Below are 24,015 nucleotides of genomic sequence, written 5' to 3' on the forward strand. Positions count from 1 at the left end.
GTGCATGTGTGTGTAGGCACACAGCTAGTTTGTGTCATAACTGAAAGTCTTCTCATTTCAAATTCAGATTTTTTCTTTCTCATGTATGATATCTTCTTGCTAAAGAGAATTAGGGGGAAGAGCTCTTGCCAGAAATTCCCTCATATGCATTCCCAAGTGGAACAAAACTCTCAGAGTGCATTTCTGTGCTTCCCTGCTGGTGTGATGACCAGGAGATGCCACATCATCTGCATGTGTACCATGGAGAACCAGGGCTTATTGCATTAGGAAGCCTCCTTGTCATTCCACTGTGTTCCCTGTCATCCTTATCTTGGTGCAAAAGCTGCAGTCATGGAAATCCAAGGCTCGGCAAGCTGTTCACATTGGTGTGTGCTGTTTGCATGATGAACATGGTGGTGTCGTCTTGGCATCCTGGGTAAGCAATAAATGTAAACGTGGCTACCCAAAACCCAGCTCTGATAAGCCACTGCTTTACTTTTTGTTCTGGCTCAGGCTTCATTTTCCCACCCTAATACATATCACCAAGTCCCCACATACAAATCATTGTCACTCTCCCAACAGAGGCCATGTCCAGTCAATGAGAAGGTCCCAGGGAGCAGATCCCGGCTACAGTGGCTTTTCTACTACACAAGGCATGTCCTTTCCCCTCCCCTAATTCATCCCTGGTTACAGAGGAGCTGGTCCTAGAGATTCATTTTATGAATGGACTTGTAATGAGTCCCCCATTCTTTCCCCACACACTCCAGAGAGTCCAGGTTCTGAGGCATACTAAGGGGTTTATATGAGAGAGACTCATGGCTTCGAGGGGACATTGATGCCCCATCAGCTTCCTTTGGGGAACGTGGCTTTGCAGGCTCACGTTCACAGAGGAAAAGATACATCACAGACATGATGGCAGGCAAAGCTTCTGGTTCCTTGGACCATAAAGAGGGAGGGATTCTCTCTGGTAAAGTTCATAGAAGGTTATGCAGGTTCAGTTCTAGTAAATTACTTGGCCTGTCCTTTGAATATATCGAGATGGCTGATGAAGAATAGGAAAAAACCTTCTTGCTTTCAGACTCAGCTGGTCTTCTAAAGCATGGCCAGGAAGGCCCGGTTTGGGTTAAGGTTACACAGAAGCAAAATGTAAGCCAGGAAAATCACACGGGCCTAGCACACCCCACCCTGCTTCTTAGGCTGTTTTACAGAAAACTTAAGGTGTATTAGGGAAATCATAACAAATAATCTAACAATGTCACTGCATTTAACCAATGAGTTTATCCCCTGAGAGCTGTCTAAGGAGGCAAACAACCAAAAGGTCATTGGACAGAATTCAGTTCCACGTTCCAAACCTAAATTAAACAAAAATGTAGACAGTGGTTCTTAATTACAGGGAACACATAGCAATGTCACAACAGTTGGCATCTAGTGGCATGAGGGCTAGGAGTGCTGCTAATGTCCCGTAAGGCACAAGGTATTCCCCACAGCAGTGCTGAGGTTGAGAAACCCAGATGTGGATGGTTATCACCCCCTTTACTGCTGGCGGCCGATATCACATCTCTCAGACATAACTCCTCCCCACACTCTCCTCCTCACATCCTTGCTAGTCTTCACCTTGGGGAAGGAGCCTGTTTGTTGAAAGCCCCGCACGTGGGTCACACTCACCTTTCCCTGCTGATCCGTTTTGATCTCCCAGCCCCGGGGCAGTTCCAGCCGAGTGTCTGCGAACATGTTGATGAAATTCACCAAGTCCCGGTTGTGCTGGTAGCGTTCAAAATTGCGAGCATCCCGTCGGACTTTCAGAATCATGTGCTTTAAGCAGGTGCTACTGGTGAAGACTCGGTAGGCACTCTGAGACGGGTCAGGGCGGATGGGGTAAGGAGTGGGGAATTAGGAAAAACATAGAGCAAGCACACTGTGAGCACCCTAACACTGCTAAGTGTGATTGTGACACAGCAGTTTATTGTGAGTGTGAGGTAGAGGCCTCAGAAAATGAGCTCTTGCTCAAGGAGTAAACACCCAGGAATTCGAGACTAGCCTGGGCTACATAGCGAGACCCTGTCTCTACAAAAAATTTGAAAAATTAGCTGGGCATGATGGCACGTGCTTGTGACCCCAGCTACTTGGGAGGCTGAGGTGGGAGGGTCACCTGAGTCCGAGAATAGAGGCTGCAGTGAGCTATGATTGCGCCGTTGCACTCCAGCCTGGACAACAGAGCAAGGCCTTGTCTCAAAAAAAAAAAAAAAGTGAATGTGCATTGAATCACGCCCCCTTGGCCCACATGGACTATCTGTGACATCCTTTCCACCTGAGTGCCGTGCAGCTTGGGACACGGCCCACCTCTCTGTGTGACTCCACACGGTTTTCTCGCTGTCTCAGCCATGCCTGGCTCTCCTTGGCCTCCCTCCCTCAGTGAGGCCTGCCTGAGCCTCACTCCTCCCTCTCCTCCATGGTCCCTTCTCTGACTATTGAGGTCTGCCTGTGGTCCTCCTACCTGTCTAAAATGGGGAGCATTAATTTAGGGCCTCTGGGGATTGAAGGCTGGACATGAGAGGTCTGTCATTTCTTTGAACCCTATGTAAAAACTTGTGTGTGTGTGTATGTGTAGGGGGGTTGGAGGATGGGAAGAGATGAAGAAAGAAATGACAATGTGACGGTACACAGGGCTGGTGTGTGTGTGTGTGGTGGGGGCGGGTGGTGAAAGGACAGACCGTGTGTAGACGGGGGGTTGGGCCAGTGGCACCTACTGGCCCAGTGCCACCTGCACCCAGGGCTGGGGCATGGCCATGTGCCACGCGCGTTCTCCCTGTGGTCCCCACAACACCTCTGGGGAGCTGCTTGGAGTCGAGCCCTGGGCATCCCACAGGCTTCTCAGAAATAACCTGCTAAAAACTGATCCCCCCCTCTGCAGCCATGCCCTCCATCACCCAGTCAAACTCCAGCTCCAGCTTAGTGGGGTCACTGCCTCACCCAGGCGCCCAAAGCAGAAACTACACTGTCTTTCTTGAGTTCTCATCTTGCACCCACTCGTGATCATGGTGGACCTAAGTGCTGCTGAGTCCACGAGAAATGTCCCTGAATGGAGCCATTCCTTGCCATGTTCCCACCCCTTCCTTAGGTCAGAGCCAGATCATCTCTCACTCAGTGGATGAATCAGCCTGTGTCTTAACCCCTTCAGCTCAGTCTCTCCCCAACACTCTGCCAGAGAAAATGCATCATCAACCCCTGGTCAGGCAGCCTGAGTGCTACTGTTGGTTCCTGTGGCCTGCTGCAGTAGATCCAGGCTCCTTTGCATGAGTTATCAGGTGTTCTGCTGCTCAATCTCCAGCCCCTCCTCCCCTCTCCCTCCTGCCAGCCACCCACACTCACCACCCTGGACTTATCCCCCAGGCCTCCTCATGGGTGCATCCTTTCTACAGATGTCCCTCTGCCTGGACTTCTTCCTGTCCACTTTCGACCTTCAGGACTCAATTCAGCCGCTTCCCCAAGAATGCTCCCTGCTGCCCCCAGAGCATTCTGTCCTCCCTCAGTTCGGCCTGGTCCTGTCACACTGGGCTGATCTTTTTCACGTCCTTGCTCCTCAAAATGGGAGCTCCTACTGTTTAGGTGTCACCTTAATCTGTCTTTGTGACTCCAGCACCTAGATCTGAGCCTGAACCGCAGAAAATGTTTGTTGAATGGAAAAATTAATGAATATAGTGATATCATGCCATTGCGTTCTTGAAAATACCAAAAAAGCAATGAAAAAACTACATATGTAAAATCATATGAAATTTAACTTCAGCACGATATTTGAAAAAACCATATCAAAAAGAAACCTAGTTATTTACGTAGAAGAACTCTGCTTTAAAATTGTATCAGCGAAAATGATTTTATAAAATAATTAGGCTGAAGGAAATCTGGCCAATTCATAATCTTGCTCCTTTAAAATTTTAATAAAAACAGGTTTGTTTCCAAAGCACTTTCACTGACATTAACACATTTGAGCCTAAAAAAAACCCAAAGAGGCAACAGCATTTCCAAATCCAGCCTTTTTCCTTTTTGGGAGACTCACGGATAGTCAAAATAGTGGACTGAGCTGTTTTCTTTGTTTTTTTCTTGCTTATGTTAAAATTCTACCCTTTTAGATCTATCAGATGACTTTACAAAGCTGTGTTTCGGGTCTTGCCGAGCCAGGCCGCCCTCTCTGCATTTTAGGGCACTCACATAATTGGCGTGCAGCACAGTGAAGAACTCGGGGTTGGTGATGAACTTGACCGCTGGGGACTGCAGCAGCAAGGTGATTTTTTGTGAGTTCACTGGAGAAAGTGACCCTTCTCTCCTTAGATCTGAAAAAAGTGAAGCAAAGCAACAGAATGCATTGGGAAAAAGGCATTTCAACCTCTGTACTTCACTCCTGACGGCAGCGGCACACAAACCTTCACCCACACAGCAGACTGTTGGATTTAGGCCAAGTGTCATTACTTTATGTATGTCAGTTAAGATGTCAGTTAAGAATCATCATTTCCTAGTAGTGTTTCTGCATAACTTCAGTAAGGCCCAAGTCCTCCAACATCTCTTCCATTTTATCACAGTGATTTTCTTTCTTTTCTTTTCCCTCCCTCCCTCCCTCCCTCCCTCCCTCCCTCCCTTCCTTCCTTCTCTTTCTCTCTCTTTCCCTTTCTTTCTTTCTCTCTTTCTTTCTCTCTCTTTCCCTTTCTTTTCTTTCTTTTCTTTCTTTCTTCCTTTCTTTCTTTCTTTCTTTCTTTCTTTCTTTCTTTCTTTCTTTCTTTCTTCTTTCTTTTTCTTTCTTCTCCTTCCTACCTTCCCTCCCTCCCTTCTTCCCCCTTCCTTCCTTCTCTCCCTCACTTCCCTCCCTCCCTCCCTCCTTCCCCCTTCCTTCCTTCCTTCCCTCCCTCCCTTCTTTCTTTCTCTTTCTCTTTCTTTCTTTCTTTCTTTCTTTCTTTCTTTCTTTCTTTCTCTTTCTTTCTTTTCTTCCTTTCCTTTCTTCTTTCTTTCTTTTCTCTCTCTCTCTCTCTCTCTTTGTCTTTCTTGAGACAGCGCCTTGCTCTGTCATCCAGGCTGGAGTGCAGCCGTGGAATCACAGCTCACTGCAGCCTTTAACTCCTGGGCTCAAGCCATCCTCCCAGATACTCAGCCTGCTGAGTAGCTGCGATTACAGGCATGCAGCACCATGCCTGGCTATTTTTTTCTTATTTCCTTTACAAGTTGCTAACCATAGCTGCGATAGATTGTTTGCAGAAAGGACCACAATTCCTCTCCTCCTTGTATCCACACCCAGTTGTATTGGGACTTCGTTGCTCTTCCCCTTGGTGAATTGGGGCTGGCCTTGTGCCTTGTTTCAACCAATAGAACATGTCAGAAGTGACAACGGGTCAGTTCTGCATCAGGGTTTCAAGAGACCTGTGTGTCTCCACTCTCGGTAACCCTGCCACTGCCATGAGAACGAGCTTGGGCAAGCCTGTTGCAAGATGAGAGGCCACAAGGCCATGGGAGCAGGAACAAGCCACCCTAGTGGCAGCCGTCTCAGGTCAGCCTGTGGCCGACTCTGCAGCTGACGCAAGATGGACAGGTGAGCCCAGCAGCATCCTGAGGAGCCACCCAGCTGAGCTCAGCTCAAATTGCCAACCTGTAGAACTGTGGGGTAGATGCATGGCTGTGAGTTTCAGCCACTAATTGTGGGATTTTTTTCTATACAGTAAATGCCAACTGATTTAATATCAAACTCAGAAATAAACTTTCTGCTGCTTTTTCCTCATGTTTCTAGTTACTTGGCTATTGTACCATGTCTGTCTCAGAAGTTTGAACAAAGAAATTAATAACAGGCCAAGTGTGGTGTCTCATGCCTGTAATCCTAGCACTTCAGGAGGCTGAGGTGGGAGGATCACTTGAGGCCAGGAATTTGAGACCAGCCTGGGAAACATAGCAAGACTCTGTCTCTACAAAAAATGAAAAAATTAGCCAGGCATGGTGGTGCATGCCTGAGGTCCCAGCTACTCAGAAGGCTGAGTTGGGAGGACTGTTTGAGCCCAGGAGTTTGAGGCTGCAGTGAGCTATGATCACACCATGCACTCCAGCCTGGGTGACAAAGAGAGACTCTGTCTTCAATAATAATAATAATAACAGAAAAACCTAAACTAGTCAGTTTAGTTAGCATATCTGGTAAAATGAATAGAAAGGGGGAAATTAAAATTGGTGGTGGAACTGTGGATGTGCATTTTGAAAAATCACATGAAAATGTCCAATATTCTGCATTGCCGTAGACGGCTGAGACCTGGCAGGATTGGAATCCCAGTGCTGCCTGCCTAGACTGTTCTCTAAGCCTTCTTTTGGCAAATAAATCTGCCATCATTTACCTAACTTAAAAAGAAAGTGGATTATTAGGATGTCACTGTGATAATCTTATCTCATTACAGGTTAAAAAAAAAAAAAGTGGAAGCCAGTCTCATGCCTTTTGATTATCCTTGTCTGAGTTTCACTTGGGCAAATTCAAAGAAATGAAAATCAGGCCCCAGGTGAATGCCTACTGTAGCGGGAAAAAATTCCCTCCTGTGGCATGCTGGAAAACCTCTTCACTCCCAGGTTCCTCTCTTGGGGGAATTGAATTTTATTCTACAAACAAGTGATTATTCCTAGTGTTGTCATACGGCTCCTTTGCAATAGACTGTGAATTTTTATTGCATGTTTTATTTATAAGTGAAAAAATCCTTAGGACACCAACAAACACAATAAATTTACTTAACAATAACTTATAAATAAATAAATAAATAAAACATTTACTTAATAAATGATTGAGCCACTGACAAAGCTGCCTTGCTCCACAAGCACTGTAGCAAACTCAGCTCCATCCCCAGAATTCATCTGCTTTTCTGTCTCCAGATCCCCATGCCAGGGTGGTGGTGTTTCCTTCACTGTGATCACTCCTAAGTTTCCTGGTGGGAAGCTCATTCTGTCTGCTTTCCCTTGTGGGCACCAGGCATGCCTCTCTCCTCCACCCTGGCCTTCCACTCTCTTCACCCTGGGGCATATTGCTCCCCATGAGGCAAGGTGAGAGGCTTGTAGCCCTCTGTCACACAGCCCCTGGAAGCCATCACAGGTTGTGCGGACCCCTCCTCCAATACCTAAGCTGGACTGGGAAGATTCGGCTTCTGAGTCACTCCCTCCACCTCCGCCTCCTCCTGCTGGGGCTTGCTCGCAGCTTTGGCTGCCAGAATCTTCTTCGGACCTCTCTGTTGCAATGGTTCGCTGAATGTTTTGATACCTTTGCATTAGAAAATGGAAAGACAGGAGTTAACTTTGGTTTGCTCCTTGGGGGCCAATACTCTGAATCAGATAATTGGAGAAATCTGTAAAGAATTGTCTTGAATGTCAGGAAAGAAATGCTTAAAATTCCCACAAGATAGCCAGAATGATTAATTAGCAAGACAAGTATCTCTAAGATGATTCGAGTTCTTTTTGTTTTGTAAGCTATGATGAGTTTCAAGTATGGTGACTTTTAAAAAATCAACACAAATAATAACTAATCATGCAAAACAGCCTGTGCCCTGCATTAAACAAAATCAGGCTAAGTCTAAAATAAGAGTGTGGGAAGTAAATTAAAATGCTACAACTAAGACATCAAATTACCTCAACATTATTGCAATAAGTGTACAAACTGGGCTAGCAGTTCTACTCACTTAGTTTTATTTGTTGGGTAATTGATATAATTGGGCAGAGGTCGTGGAAATATTACATCTAATAGCATGCTGGCAAATAAATAAATGTTTTCTGCTTATTCAAAGGCTCATTTTGTTTTTCTTCCCAAGTTGGGGATTTAGTCATTTGGCCAGCCAGCTGGCCACCTTGCCAAATACTAAATATTTCCTAACCCTTCCAATGTGTGCAGGCTCTGTGCTGGACTTTCAGATGGAAGAGAGGATTAGAATATGACATTGCCCTTTAAACACACACAGTCGAGATGTAACAAAAGGGAAATGGGACGGAAGCCATAACTCCAGCCAGGTGAAAGGCTGTCACAGACAGGCAAGAGGTGTGTGGGACACAGATGAGGAGACTCCCAAGGTTTGTAAATTGTGAAGCTGGAGTACGAATTTGTTGGGGAGCTAGTTGGGAAAGGGCATTTCAGAAGAGAAACGACATGTACAAAAGCAGGCCACCCTTGGGGAGCTCTGAGATGCCTGGCAGTGGCCTCAGGATGTGTGGGCACCGGGCAGGGCCAGGAGACCAGTGGAGAGGGAGGAGGGAGCCCCAGAGGGCACCCTGCAGTAGGATGGGTGTTATTCTCTAGGCCACAGGTTCCCCAACCTGAGCCACGCAGAATCACAAGCAGGACTTAAAACACAGACTGCCGGCCCCATCCCCACCCCCCGAGTCTCTGATTCAGTAGGTTTGGTGTAGGGCCCAAGAATGTGCATTTCTTTTTTCTTTTCTTTTTCTTTTTTTTTAGAATGTGCATTTCTGATGAGTTCCCAAGTGATCCTGATGCTGCTGGCTCAGGGATCAATCTTGAGAATGAACCATTGCTGTTGGTGATGGGTGGCTGCTAAAAAAAATCCAGGCAGGGCCAGATGTACACGGAGATTGATCATCCAGTGTCGGAGTGGAGGATGCATTAGAGGAGAGGAGCCTGGAGCTGTGGAGAGCAGCTGGGGGCTCCTGCAACAGCCTAGGCTGGAGACTTTCCTGGAGACTTTTTGTCTCCAGGAAAGCAATGAAGGGGTGGAGGGAGGGGGTGAAGAGGAGGAGGAGAATGAGAGACAAGGTAGCAGGGAATAGCCAGTCTCCAAGTGCAATCCCAGGTGGGAAAGCACGGGGATGCTCGCTGCACAGATGAGGCTCCACTACAGCAGGATTTCTGCAGACCAGTGCCCCGCTCTTTCCTTGACCTTACAGAGGAAAGCTTTCTTACTGTAGTCTCCAGCCATTTGCAAGATCATCATCTGAGTGATTGTTAAAGTTACAGAAATTGAAGCAAAATAAAAATCTGCATTTCTAACGAGTTCTTTAGGAAGTATTATTTATATCTAGGTTTGAGAACTACTGGTCTAAGGGCTTTCTTTCAGTTTTGTTTTATCTGGAGAGACTCCCACTCACTTCTGACACCTTTCAGAAGCCACCTTTGCCTGTAATGGTTACTGCAAGGCACTTCCTGAGCTGACCTCTTAGAACAAAATGTAGAAGGGGGCAATGAGCTGAGCGGTGGCGGAATTACAGAGAGAAACATTTGTGGTAATTCACCACCCCGTACATCTGTGGTGGGAGGTTACGAAGAGTGATGGATGGTGAAGGATGGCACTCTGTGATCTTCTCCCTGCTGGGGACTCAGGGAACGTAGCCGTGGCGGGAAAGCAGGGGGTGCCAGCAAGAAGCTGCCCAAGTGTGTGACCTTGACCAAGGCGGGGAACGGGGCCTGCCAAAGACTAAGGCAGCTGCTACTGGGAGGATTCCCTAAATGCCTTATGGCAGACTGCATTTCTCAAAATGGTTCAACGATATTTTTAGACCCACATGCTCTTCCAGAACTGTATCTCTCCTTTTAAAAGATAGAATCCATGTCTCCTTCAACTACCTTGACTAATAGAGTTTGTAACAGTTCGTGATGGAACTTAGCAGCCATGCTCTGAGGCGGCCCAGGCCTCATGGGAAGTCTCTGTGCAGGTGTCCTGGCTGAGATGCCCAGCCGACAGCCAGCATCAAGCTCCTAATATGTGAGTCTCCAGCCCCGGCCACCCTCTGACTGCAACCAGGAGATATTCCAGGAGAGAACTGCCTAGCTGGGCTCAGTCAAACCAGAACCATGAGAAATAATGGTAAGAAGAAATGTTTGTGGTTGTTTTATGCCACTACGTTTGGTGTAGTTTTACTCAGCAACAGATGCCTGGAATAGGGCTTAGACAAATGTCAAATTGTAGCCTCTCCTTTCCTTCCCAATGTGCAGTAAACGCAGCAGAGCATTATGAGTAAGTACGATCTTATTTGATGAGGATAATGTCAGCAGTGTCAGAACCTACTTCACATGTCCTCAGCTGGACTTTGGTTATCGCAGGCCTTACTGAGTCAACAGCCTCAAATTCTGCATTTGACCTTATGTCCGACCTCTGCCGAAGCACAGAGGCAGTTTAGGGAAGCAGGTCACGCAGTGGCTTGAGGAGGGTCTCTCGGTCTCTCAGGGCAGGACTGCAGCCTCAGAGGCTCCCAAGCTTTAAACAGGAGAGAGAGGCAGCTCTCTTCTATTTCATTAGGAATTATCCATCAATATCCTCCTCAATTTTTTTGTAGCAAAAGATTAAATATTTATAATAGATAGAGGACGAATGAAAACTAGCTAGAAAGTCAGCTGAAATACATAATTTGTAAATGGACACACACACACACACACACGCGCACACACACACGTACAAAGCCAAACAAGAAAAAAAAAAGCCCTCCAAAACCAAGCCAAACCAGTCAGCCAACTAAGCAACCTCCCCCCTTTAAAAAAGCCCAAGAACAGACAATTCACCTGAGAGAAACTACTCCTTATTAAAGAAAAGCTTATGGAAAACAAATCGACCCTTGCTCCAACAAGTGAAATGTAAGTGGCACCAAAATACCAGGAGCACCTCTTACATCAACAAAAACAAACCAAAAGATAAGACGGAAGTGAAGCTGTAGCTGTTGGCAGAGTAAACCCCTAGAACCACAATGTCTAATGTAGAAAGCAGTTAGGCATTGATACCAAATGCCAAATCCACATTTATCTCCCTTGGCCTAATCTTTTGGGAATAGAACCCTTAAGGAAACCCTCCACTATAAGGCAATCTTAATATTTAGCAGGCCCTTGTGACAAAAAACAGTGACAAAAGCAATAAGCAAAACATTCAACAATATGAAATTAGGTTAACTAAACTTCAGCCATTCAGTGGAATACTATACAAGCAATTACATGCTAATCTGAAGACAGTGTGGCAATATTAAATGCTTATAGCGTAGTAAGTGAAAAGAAAATATGAAACTAACTACGTATCACCATCGTAACCACATAAGAATTGTGCACGCATGTGGAAATTGAAGATGGATACATGTTTTTAAAAAGCTAAATTGGCTAGGCACAGTGGCTCATGTCTGTTATTCCAGCACTTTGGGAGGCCAAGGTGGGGGGATCACCTGAGGCCAGGGGTTCAAGACAAGACTGGCCAACATGGTGAGACCTTCTCTCTACTAAAAATGCAAAAATTAGCTGAGTGCAGTGGTGCATGCCTGTAGTCCCAGCTACTCGGGAGGCTGAGGCAGGAGAATCACTTGAACCCGGGAGGCGGAGGTTGCAGTGAGCTGAGATCATGCCACTGCACTCCAGCCTGGGCGACAGAGTGAGACTCCATCTCAAAAAAAAGCTAAATCATCCTTGGGGTAGAGTGTAGATCACTTTTTTCTATTTAAAACTTCTATTTCCCTTAAATTATCATAATTTTATACAAATAATTTAAAAAATCAAACTTTAGTTGATTATTTAAAATAAGAATACATATTTATATTTTCCGCTTTCCAGTAAATATTTGTGAAAGTAGAATTAATTAATTCTGGATATTCTCAAAGCATGGGAATTAACTCAGAAAATGATCTTGTACTGGGTACTGTTAAACTTCTGGCACCACACTAGGTGCTGGGAGCAGAAAAGGGTAGAAAGAAGAATAAGGCAAAAAGGTAAGAACAGGCACAGAGGCAGGCACATTCCAGAGGCTATAGGGGAGGAAGTCACTGGCTCTGTGTGGGGGATTCTGGAACGGCATCCTGGGGCACATGACATTGAGTCAGGTCTGTAGGACGAGATGTGTTTCAGGTTGGAGGCAGGTGTGAGGCATTTTCCTGCAGTGGGAGCATGTGGCCAAGCCATAAAGGCCTGGAAGAGTGTGCCGCGTCTGGGGAATGGCTGAGTTGGAACATGGTCACTGCAACCTACCACACAAGCTTACACGTTGATTACTATTGTGTACTCTGCACTTCCTAGTGTTATGTCTCCTTGCACAAACAAATTTGATTTTCACAATCATCTGGTTAGGTTTAAGGGAGACTCCTTGCAACACTGAGTAACACTTCCACATGGTTGTGAGCCAGTGATCATTGTAAATTTCTCTGGATAACTGTGGGTTATCAAAAAAATGACCCTTGTGTGTGGTCGCATGTGAGATGGATAGAAGACTGGAAATGTACTTCCTGGGGCTGCCTGTTATCATGCCAAATACAGAAAATTTTAAATGCTTCAAAGCAATAGGTTAAGTATGGAAAAGTCTGGATATTTATCTGAAGGTTATCTGATATTCCCTAGGCACGCATTTTCACAAGAAATAAGTACCTTCTCAAAGCGCTAAATTCCTTTTCTTTTTATCTGTCCAGATGGATGTAGCAAATGCAACTTCCTATTCGGCAAAGCCCAGCTGCCTCTCCCAGCATGTTCATCTCCACTGGAGGGCACAGGAATTTATATATCAAAGGCTACAAAACTTATTTGGAGACCTGGTTCAGGATGGATTTGGCCTAATTTTTATATTATGCAAGCGGATCACCCTGATAAACTTTCATGGATGTTTATGCCATAGGTCAAGGTGCTTCCTTCTGCTTCAGATTCATTGTCTTGCTTTGGTTAGTGTTCAAAACAGCACATCTTATGAATACAGCCTGACGATGCCTTCCTCTATTTCTCTGCTAAACAATTGGAGCTTATCAATTTTGGCAAGACAGACCTAGGGGCTAACCTCTGCCTACAGAATCACAACAGGGTCTCTATGTAAGATGAGCTTATTGTGTCTTCTACATTTTTAGTTACACGAATCTTGTTGCAATCACCATGAAAGGACTCTCCCATGGATTTTTGGTCCATTCATGTCAATAAAACTGGGTTATCAGGACTTCCTCTCTGTAACATGCTTTGTTGGGGTGAGAATGATTGCAAAGCGTGCTGCCAATGCAAGTCTTTTATGGTTTTCATTAATGACTTAAATACTCGGTTGCTGATGGGGAAAAGTGGAAAGCAAATGTCTTCCAAATGCTCAGGCAATGACAAAATGTTCTGGTGATTTTCACCTAAAGCATGCTCCTCTGTGTACAACAGTAACAAGAAGTTCATTTTTATTTTTTTGTTTCCATGTTTTTTGTTTGTTTGTTTGTTTGTTTTGAGATGGAGTCTTACTCTGTCTCCCAGGCTGGAGTGCAGTGGTGCGATCTCAGCTCACTGCAACCTCTGCCTCCTGGGTTCAAGCGATTCTCCTGCCTCAGCTTCCTGGGTAGCTGAGATTACAGGTGCCTGCCACCACACTTGGCTAATTTTTTTGCATTCTTAGTAGAGACAGGGTTTTACCATGTTGGCCAGGCTGGTCTCGAACTCCTGACTTCAAATGATCCACCTGCCTCAGCCTCCCAAAGTGCTGGGATTACAGGCGTGAGCCACTGCGCCCGGCCCTATGTGTTTTTAATAGGGCTAAATTGTTTCTCCTCCTTTTTTTCTGGCAGGTAACAGTTAAGTCTCAAAGGCATTTGCTATCAGTAGGTGTGTTCCACAAACCCAGTTCTTCATTCTTTTTAGTCTTTCTCAACTTTTCCTTCACCTTCATACTTTTCATACTTGACATGAAAGCAAGACAGCATGTGGGTGCAATTTCAACTGAAGGAAGCCTCAGTTGGCATTCTTGGTAATTAAAAGTATCCTGAAGCTGCCACTCCAGTCTTAAAGAGCAAGATGTCAGAGACGATGCTTTATACTGCATTATCTCTAACATGAATGGACCACTGTTTAAGCCTGATACTGTTTAAGGCTTTGTTTGCAGGTTAAAAACAAAATGACATCTTTACAAGTTCAATAGAGAGGGCCTAGTTTTTCAACAAAATAATTCTCAAAAAATGCTTTTAAACATTTCTTTTTCTAAGATGAAGTCTTTTCAAGAATTATTGATGGGCATATATCAATTATGGGATCAGGGTAGGAATGCATACAGTGATTTATGAGACAGTTTATTCTCCGGCAGCTTTTAGTCTTCTTATAGAAACTGTCCTTGGAATGTGTTTCACTGAGGTCTGTATCCTTTTGAGAACTGTATGATGAGTGTGGACCAGTCTGCCAGAAAAATGTGTATCTATGTATAATTTGGGTACAGTGCCTGGAAAGTTCAAGGAACACTGACATCCTTGGTGAACCTCCCAGGAGAGGGGGATACACTGGCCCTTGGTTAAGAGCTCCTGTTTTTAAGCCTAGGCTATTAAGAAGTTTAGACGATTTCCCATCCTTAAATGACACTCAAGCTTAACTTGTCTCTTGCTACCAAATTCTAAATCTAGCTTTCCAAATACCTACTAGGAACAGGTTTCTTAAGATACTTAATTACTTTCCAGTCTCCTCCTACAGTCTGAACAGAAAAGTGTAAGGGGAGCGTCTCTAGCTGCCATTCTCCTTTCACTGTGGTTTAGGGGAGCTCATTGCATACTGATCACCAACCGCCTGTTGAGTTGCTCCATCTGCTGGATGGACCCCGATCTCCGCATGCCATCCGGGGTGGCTGCTGCCGTCGGACGCTGCCAGGTGGTTGTGCGGTTCACGTGGTCCACATAAAAGACCCGCCCGTGGCTGTCAATTCGAGCTTCCCAGTCTAGTGTTTAATAAAAAGGCAAAAAGAAAAATCAAGGACAAACTACTGACCCATGTGAAACGCATACAACTTCCAGGTCTTCTGCAGGTAGAACTCACCATTGGTTCATGGCTGCAGGCCAGACCCTGCCCACAGCACCTGCCACGACTTCTGGGGCACTGGCATGAACTTGGGAGCTCAGAAAACAATTTAATGAACTTAGACTCTCTGCTGGGCCATATTAAACAGTAATTGTGGTTCCTTGATCAAGACCTATGTTAAAATTCTAATACTTTCTTTTTTTTTTTTTCTTTTTGAGACAGAGTCTTGCTGTGTCACCCAGGCTGGAGTGCAGTGGTGCGATCTTGGCTCACTGCAACCTCCACCTCCTGGGTTCAAGCAATTCTCCTGACTCAGCCTTCCAAGTAGCTGGGATTACAGGTGCCCGCCACCAGGTCCGGCTAATTTTTGTATTTTTTAGTAGAGACTGGGTTTCACCATGTTGGCCATGGTTGGTCAGGCTGGTCTCAAACTCCTGACCTCAGGTGATCTGCCCGCCTCAGCCTCCCAAAGTGCTGAGATTACAGGCATGAGTCATCACACCCGTCCAAAATTCTAATAATTTATAAAGAGAAAATCTACTGTTTAATGAATTTATTTCTTTAGAAATGTCCATCCCCGCTGTCGCTCTTGTTGGCTACTCAAATGACAGCTGTGGAAGATTGTATTATCCTCCAGTGCGAGCTGACACTGTGATGCTGGAGAACCCTTTCTTTGCTAAGCCTAATAGAGGGCGATTAGGTTCAGTGGAGAGAAGAATGGCCCTCAGATTAAAACCAGTTTTAACTACTGTTCCAAAATCTTGGATGTGTGAATTTAGATGACCCCTGTCTTATACTTAGCAAACTTAATAGATTGCCTTTCCTTTTGAGTGGGTGAATTGAAGGAAATGATTGTTATGGTTTTAAAACAGCCTTTTGATAAGTTGTTAATTAACAGTGTATATTCAACACGCAGCTGTCAAATATCTCTGGCCACCAAACCAAACCAGTAACTAGGAAGTACCCTTTTGTTGATAAATAACCATCACAAACAGTAGAGGGAGCCCGAGATAAAGAAAATTTCCCTTGCTTCCAAAATTAAAAACAAAAGAAAACAAAAAGGTGGAAGCATGGATGATTCACTACATAATACAAGCAGGGGCTGAGCTGGGGTGAGGTGGGTGGGAAAGAGCTGGAAGCAATGTGTTCACATCTGAGCGAAACATAGAAGAGCAATGCATACATTGCTGTACAGAGATGGGCAAAGCTTTTAGAGTACACACATCACATTGTGGAAATAGCAGCAGTGTGATAAAGTTATGCTGAAAATGCACAAGACTAAAGAAGAAGAAAAAGCAAAAATGACTGCAAAAGGAGGAAAACCAGCCTTTTCAGTGAGAAAAGCCATAGCTTTTGGGAGTAGGTCAGATACTAACAGTTCTGTTGAAAACTTATCATTCAGGTAATGACATAGCAACTCTCATTTTTTAAGGGAAAAAATATATTTGGCATATTTATGGTTTTATATGTACATAGTATATCTGTTTGTGGCATTATGGCTTATGCCTGACCTGATGGATTGTCAAATAATGCCCAGTAAAAACCAAAGTACCCCCAAACACCAAACTTAACTTACGAGAGAAATTGAAGGAAAAATGTAGGCAGATTGTATACATATGTCCTAGGAGATTTTGATTAAAATTGATCTAATGATTACCTAATGATAATCCAGCTGTCAAGTGTTAGGTGTAAATGGTAATTAGCTTATGGATGAAATTGTATATACATAGGATTACCAGGTAATTAATCTTGATCTAGAAACTTAAAAATTTTAATGGATCCCAAACTAATATTAGTAAAAGCAATAGGACAACTATTTTTCTTGAATCCAACATGACTGTCATCCAACAAAAAATGAGCATTAGTCTTTGAAGAGCATTGTGGAACTTAGTTCGACTGAACAAACTGTGTAGCACTCACTCTGAACTAGAGACTCTGCCAGGTCCTGAGGACACAGAGCTGAGTGACACACGACACTGCCCTCCAGGAACCTACAGTAAAGAAAGGGGTCCTTCGCAGACAAAGGTTGGGTTTTATAAATTAAGGGAAAAAGCTAGAAAATGAAGCTGCAATAATGATAATTTATCACCACATGTTTCAATTCCTCATGGAAAAGCGTGGTAAGCCCAACAGCTGGGCTCTTTTGTCAATACATTAAATATCTGGAATGTATTGTGCTAATTATATACTCATACATATTCAGAAAATAATAGCTAAGTGTAATCAGAAATTATGAACATGTTTTCTGGGTTGCTTTGTAAAGAATTTACTTTCATATATTTTATAACCAAAGGAAATAAATTCCAAATGGAACTTCAGGCATCAGCATGACTTGAAGGGCTCAGCACTGTGATGCCATGGGTTTATCTAAAGAGCCACCTGAAAACAGTACCTTCATAATTCTGGGGCAAGTTATAGCAGTGCAGGTCAGGTCAGTTCATTTGTGATCGAAGGATCTATTGCACACTAAATTATATGTTCTCCACAAAGTCTAAGAACAATGTAGAACCTGATAATGTATCATATTTAGTTATTATATTAACAAAAACCTATACAACTGTATATTTTGAACAATTTTAACAAATGCAATACTATTGCATAGTCTAGACCTTTCTCTTGAACTTCAGAGTCACACATCCAATTTCCTTCTTGACATTACTACCTGGATGACATCTCAAATATAAGATGATCGAAACTAAGTGTCGGATCCTTCCCATCAAAACCTGCTCTGCCTGCAGCCTTTCCTACCCATCTCAGTTGAAGACAACTCCATCTTTGTAGGTTGAAACTCTTAGGTCATTTCTGATACCTATATTTCTCTCATCCATATCCAATCTGTCATCACATCTACCTTTAAAATATATGTCCAGAATCAGACCACCCCCTCATCACCTCCACTGCTCCCACCCTGGCCCAAGCTACTATTGTTTGTCACCTGGGTTACTGCATAAAGACATGATCTTATGTTGAATCTCATGCTTCTATCCTTCCTCTTCCCAATTTATTCCCTACACAGCAACCTGGGCAAACTTTTCAAAACCTGAGGCAGACAATGTCACTTCTCTGCTGAAAACTCTACAATGTCCTCCTTTCATTCAGAGTAAAAGCCAAAGCCCTTAAGTGGTTTACAAGGCCCTGCGTGAGCTGGGCCTTGCTAGTTCACTAACCACATCACTTGCTGCCTTCTCCCTTCCTCAGTTTGCTCCAGACGCACTGGTCTCCTGTTCCTTAAACCCACCAGGGTGTTTCCACCTCCAGACTGGCAGTGGCCATTCCCTGTGCCTGCAAAGCTCTTCCTGCCCAACACTTGCAGGGATAACTCTCTTAACCGTCAGGTGTTGTCTTCTCAATGAATCCTATTCTCACCACTTGTTTTAAAATTGCAAACCAGCCACCACCACACGGAACTCAGAGATCCCTCACCCTGGTCTATTTTTGCTTTTCCATAGCATCTCCTATGCCAGGCCAGTCCCTTTTTAATTATTTTATTGTTTGTTAATCTGTCTTCCAGACTAGACTGTAAGCTCCATGAGGGCAGGAATCTTTGTTTGTTTTGCTTACCCATAATAGTACCCAGCACAGGGTAAACATTCAATAAATATTTGTTGAATAAATGACTATCAGCAATAAGGTAATTCTTGTACTATTTGAGATTATTTAACAATATTCAGTTGGTAGGATTCATTACCAACTTTTCAAAGGTCTTTCACTGTTATATGGACAGAAAATTGAAAGCTATCTGGAGAAATTTGTTCTAATTATTGAAAGTGGCTTATATAAAGTAATTATTTTACAATGGGTTTATATGCAATCATTTATAATATTTGCATGTATAACTAGTTATCTGCACTGCACAGATTCGAAGTAGATTCATGCACTGAAAGGTTATTTGTTATGGGGAAAGCATCCCTTTCCTGGAGATAACATGTTATATGTATTTTTCAAATAAATGTTACCTAGGAAGTATTTGTAGTGATGCTAAAATGTTACTATTCATTTACGGAATGTCCATAAATCAGTGTATAAAGAAAGAAAGAAATCAGGCATCAAAAGTTCAAGGACATGATGTTTGGCTTGGCCCTTGAAAAACAAATATTGTGTTTCTTTAAGTTAGTCCACATATAAAAGATGTTCTTTGATTTCTCACCAATAAATTATAATTGAATAGGGAGAGGAGTGGTGTTCCTGTAAAGTACAGTACATTACTGAGAACAGATGAACTAAGAAATAAGCACTTCTCTTTTTGAAAACTGTAACTGCTTCACATAAGCACAGGCAAAAGAATGTAAAGAAACACTGGTTCCTTGCATTCTGGCAAGATTTTGTAGTTGTAAAATCTATCAAATCTTAAATATTATCTTTGCTTGAAAAATAAGCAAAACCAAAACAGAGATGTTCTAGAATTCATGAACATATGTGATGCTAAGTGAATATATAATGTCTGGGCTATCAATTTCTTCCTATAAATTTATTAAATGGAGTATTATGAAGTTAAAGCTAGAATGGTATCTAGAGACTATCTAGGTCAAACCTTTCTTTTAGCAGATGAAGACATTTAAACTTTATTTTTTAAATTTTACAAATGAGAAAACTAAGTCTCTGAGAGATTAAACGATTTTCCCAAGTTCAGATGACTGGTTAGATAATTATTAATTACATGCTACAGTTACCAGGAGAAACTGACATTGAATTCTGTCTTAAAGATGATATTTTGCCTGGCAACCCCTAAGAACTGCAGAAGAAATTTGAAGCTATTACCTATGGATGCAAGTTATAGTAAGGAAAGTACAAGTTCATGTGCCCAGATGGGTTGAAGTTGTTTTAACATATGGAGATGCTTGTGATGTAATGGATCCAATGGAGAACAATAGGATTACTCTATCTTGAACTGCAAATTTTAAATATAAAATGTAAAATTTGGGACTTAAAGGTCATGAACAGTTTGCAAAGACTAGTCAAGTCTAATAAAGAAATGCTCTCCATTTCAGAAGTTGAGAGGCACTGAAAACACTGTGTTACCTCTTCAAGATCACATGGTGAAACCACTAGTCAAAAAAACAAACTAAAAAACCCCCCAAAACCACCAGTTTTTAGAGTAGGTGTCATATTGGTCTTTGTTAACACTGTAAGGCACGGAGTTGGGAAAGACTTTAGATGTTTACACACAAATTCATACTGACCTGCTTAGACTTGATAGGAAGAGTTAAGACAGATTTTAAAAACTAAAGCTTACTTGGTGGAAGAGGCTCATCGATTGTTGGGTAGTGATGATGTTCAGGCCTCAGGGAAGGAAGCTGGCTTACTGGCTGGGAATTATGGAGTATAGGACATTCACCTACGGACAAGATAGTCAATACATTCAGATTCATTCACTGCCGTGGCAACATCATCAAAAAAGCATGACTGTAAAACTAAGCACTACAAGAAACAACCCCAAAGAGTGGGAAATCCATTTGTGTGTGTGTGTCAGTTTGCTACATTCACAGTCATTTGTGAGAGTGGGAAATATTTTTTTTAAAAAGAAGAAAATCCAAACACTTCATAACTAACGATCTGTGCCACACAGTCCAATATGTAGGATTTGAGTCTGATTCTGTAATGACCCGAATTTCCTGAATCAGAAAGTGTCACCAGAAAGGAACACAAGAGAAAATTAGCAGAGCCTGATTTTAGCCCAGTGGAGGAAATAGGCCTGTTTGAGGGAAATGCAATGTTTTATAAGTTTCCATAAAACTTCCTTGGGCTTGTGCAAAATGACACCTTCTCACTTGGATAGGTTTCATCACAGGGCTGCCGAAAGGCTGTTTTTCAGATTTTTGAGGGGAATGAACTCTTAGATGGTACCAAGACAGGTCAAGGGGCTGGCGAGCCAAGAATGTAAATTCCTGTAGTGGAAAGCTGGAGGCTGGGGGGTTGGGGAGAGGAGACAAGGTGCTGAGGGATCTCAGGACTGTCCAGATTATTTTGAGGAGAAATCAGACAAGCCAGGGTGCTCTGGAAAGAGGAAAGGACAAGAGACAAAGGAAGTAGATAAAAAGCAGAAAGACGGCGACAGGAAAGCTCAAAACACAGAAATGGGAAAGAAGGAGGAAGAAAGACAGACATGGAGAAAGTCTAGAAATAAACATTATATCCACAGGTTGCATGCCTCAGATTATTAAAAGGAAACCTACAACAGACATAGCTTATATTGTTCTCAGTTCGGACTTATAATGAACTGAACAATGTTCTCAAGTGGTGTCCTCAGGCATGTAGAGCAGCCATGCAGAAGGCAGGCCGGCAGCACCAGCTGCTTGGGTCACATAATCAGAGGCCAGTGCTCTTGATCTTTGCAGAGTGAGAAGGGCCCAGGACAAAGGGTGGCCCTTTTTCAGATGGTTCCTCCTGCCTCACACGGTGCTGGTTTTCTTGCAAAAGCCTTTAAGGGCCAGAGGGCAAAGGTCAGGCCTTTTCCTTCTTCTGTCCTCTGCTGATGCAAATAGCAAGTGTTCATTATCCCTTGGGTCAAAAAGGAGAGAGACTGAAAAATGGTGGTCAAATGGTTGTAGGATCTCAAATGCTGAATATTTCCTAGAATATCCACACATGGAAAGGATGATTATTTCTTCTCACTCTAGTTCTATGGAACTGATCAAAAATAAAAATAAATTAATTAGGAAGAAACTTGGGTTTAATTTTGTGATTTAATTCCTAGAGCTAACTGGCAAACAGAAGTAGAGATATATTCAGGAACAAATGGTCCTTTTAAATGTTAAATATAGAACATTATTTGTTGAGCAAATTCTGCTATGTTACTCAAATCCTCTGGGTCCTTGGAGATGCTAATGGAAAACAAGGAAGGTTCCCCTCATGCTGGCACCCAGTTCATTGTGGACAGACTGCTGTTTCAAAGATGGGCTCTGTGTTTAAGTGGATACTGCACTCATGTTTGTTTGTATACATGTTTAATGTCAGAAATTAAACAAAACCATGGTATAGTTGTTATGTCATCAGCTGCTGCATTTTTAACTTAGTTTCTTTAAAAACAACAATAGACTTACCTCTTGAAATTAATGCAACCAATCAGGTTAATTACTCCTCCAAGCTAGTGGAAATACAATATTGTCGACTGCCTGGGGTTAATGGAGCTGATCCCACCTGCTTGTGAACCCCAAGCAAATGCAATGATGTGACCGACACGTCTCAGCCGACTGAATGGATGGAGGCACTGAAGAAGCAAGCAGTTCTATTCTGCACAAGGACAGGGCTCCACATCATCACCCTTGCCTCAAACACAAAGCAAGTTGAAACCCACCAGAACCTCCCAGAAGGAGATCTTCGGCTAAAGCAGCTAAAGGGAATTTATAAATTCCCTTCTATTTATAAATAACATAACCTAACAGTAGAGAAAGATAGGTTGCCTCACATATTATTTGAAGCAAAGTGATTTATACCTAATAATGTGAAAATTTCCCTTCAGTTATGAAGTACAGGAAATGCAAATTCAAAGGATTGTCTTAGATGCTTTATACAACATAATATAAACAGTTACCCTCACTGCTTGTCTGCCTGGAAGAACCCTCACTTGGTGGGAGGCAGAGTGCTTTTGTAGTATCATCATTTAATTTTCCCAACAACACTTCGAGGGAGATTCTATAATTATACCCATTTTGCACATGAGGAAACTGAGGCACAGAACAGCTAGGTAACTTGGCGAGGAAGTGGGAGGAGTGAATATAAATCCAGGAGGCCTGATTCCAGGGCCTGAGCTCATAACCATGACATTATGTTACTCTTTTCATTCATCTGCAGAAGGTCTTTCAAAAACTATTTTAAATTGAACTTTTAAAAAGGAGGTATTTATAGAGGGAAATAAAGCAAAAAGTATGAAAAGAATACTAGCCTGTATAGTTGTCAGTTCAGACTTAGAACAGTGTTCCTCTATAAATTGTTGGCAGCCTCATCTATGTGGGCACATGGATGACAAATCCACCTGGGTTAATCTAATGCAGTTTCTTTCTCTCTCTGTCTTTTTTTTTGAGATGGAGTTCTGCTCTTGTTGCCCATTCGGGAGTGCAATGGCGTGATCTCTGCTCACTGCAACCTCTGCCTCCTGGGTTCAAGTGATTCTCCTGCCTCAGCCTCCCAAGTAGCTGAGATTACAGGTGCCCACCACTGTGCCCAGCTAATATTTTGTATTTTTTTTTTAGTAGAGATGGGGTTTCACCCTGTTGGCCAGGCTGGTCTTGAACTCCTGACCTCAGGCAGTCCACTCACCTCGGCCTCCCAAAGTGCTGGGATTACAGGTGTGAGCCCACACACCTGGCCATCTAATGCAGTTTCTACAGTAAAGGAATTTGCAATCTTAGAAGTCAAGGCGAAGGAGCAATAGGGATTTTTATGGAAGCAGAGGACACCCACACAATCACATATCAGGCAGGTCATGTTAAAGCCCTGCTTTCTTGAAGCATCTGCTGTTGTGAAGCCTGGTGGCAAGTGAAGGACAGTCCCACAATGCAGACACGGTTAGCCTGGGGACTCACTGCTGAGGCGGGGAAGGCTGGCTGGGAAGAAGTCACATGCCAGCGTGTGCATGGCCTTCAGGGGATCAAGAGACCCCTCAGGAATCTTTGTATTTCCCCTTGTGATCACCATAGTGAAGCATGCAGGTGCTTCTTAACCTTTTCTGAGTTTACGCTCTGCAGAGTTCACGAACTTAGACATTTCTATAGAAACTGCCAATGCCAATGCAGAGATGTCCACTGTGACCCTGAAACACTTCCTGCTCTTCCACCTGCTAGACTGTTGGCCTCTAAAGGGCAAGGATGTGACTTTTTTGTTTGTAAAACATTCTTACATAAATTTACACTGAGCCAAGTTTCAACTGACCATGTGTAGACTATTTCCCAACATGGGGGCCAAAAAACTGTGCACTAAAACAGGGTTGTATGGCTCTGAGCTAAGAAAAGTGTCAGTACACTTTTCAATACTAAAAAAAAAAGCTTTTTAGTGAGAACAGTTATTTAATTTTTTACCTCTTGACCCACAAAGCCTAAAGTATTTACTATCCGGCTCTTCATAGAAAAAATTTGCAGACCTCTGTAACCCAACATCCCTGCTAGCTCCTACGTGTGCCTTTTATGTGGAATCCCCCAATCTCCTTTTGTTGTATTATTTTTAATTATGCTGTAATTATCGAGTAATGTCCATACATCACCTGATGCCACTCCATCTTCCTGTGCCCAGTGCATTACATCTGGCCTAGAATAAAGGAAGTCCTCGAAACATCCTTGTGAAAGAAAGGCATTTCCCATTCCCTTCTTCTCACAGGAGGGATTTTCCATCCTGCTCCTTGTGGGTGC

At 43.2% G+C, this 24,015-nt stretch overlaps 1 protein-coding gene across 8 annotated transcripts in view; it reads right to left on the reverse strand.

Annotated features, from left to right (window-relative positions):
- HECW1 (HECT, C2 and WW domain containing E3 ubiquitin protein ligase 1) overlaps positions 1-24,015 on the reverse strand; it is a 464,866-nt gene that overhangs the window by 94,954 nt on the left and 345,897 nt on the right. For 5 of the 8 annotated variants that reach the window (XM_003268823.3, XM_012496682.2, XM_030796705.1 and 2 more), the window contains 5 exons: positions 19,908-20,009; positions 14,444-14,594; positions 7,101-7,240; positions 4,186-4,307; positions 1,645-1,830 (listed from right to left, as the gene is read on the reverse strand). In XM_003268823.3, the coding sequence (XP_003268871.1) occupies positions 1,645-1,830; positions 4,186-4,307; positions 7,101-7,240; positions 14,444-14,594; positions 19,908-20,009 (701 nt within the window). The remainder of the gene's footprint in view (positions 1-1,644; positions 1,831-4,185; positions 4,308-7,100; positions 7,241-14,443; positions 14,595-19,907; positions 20,010-24,015) is intronic. The other 3 variants (XM_012496683.2, XM_030796709.1, XM_030796708.1) reach the window with 1 other exon arrangement.

The sequence above is a fragment of the Nomascus leucogenys genome, chromosome 17, assembly GCF_006542625.1.
Source record: "Nomascus leucogenys isolate Asia chromosome 17, Asia_NLE_v1, whole genome shotgun sequence".
NCBI classification, from domain to species: Eukaryota; Metazoa; Chordata; class Mammalia; order Primates; family Hylobatidae; genus Nomascus; species Nomascus leucogenys.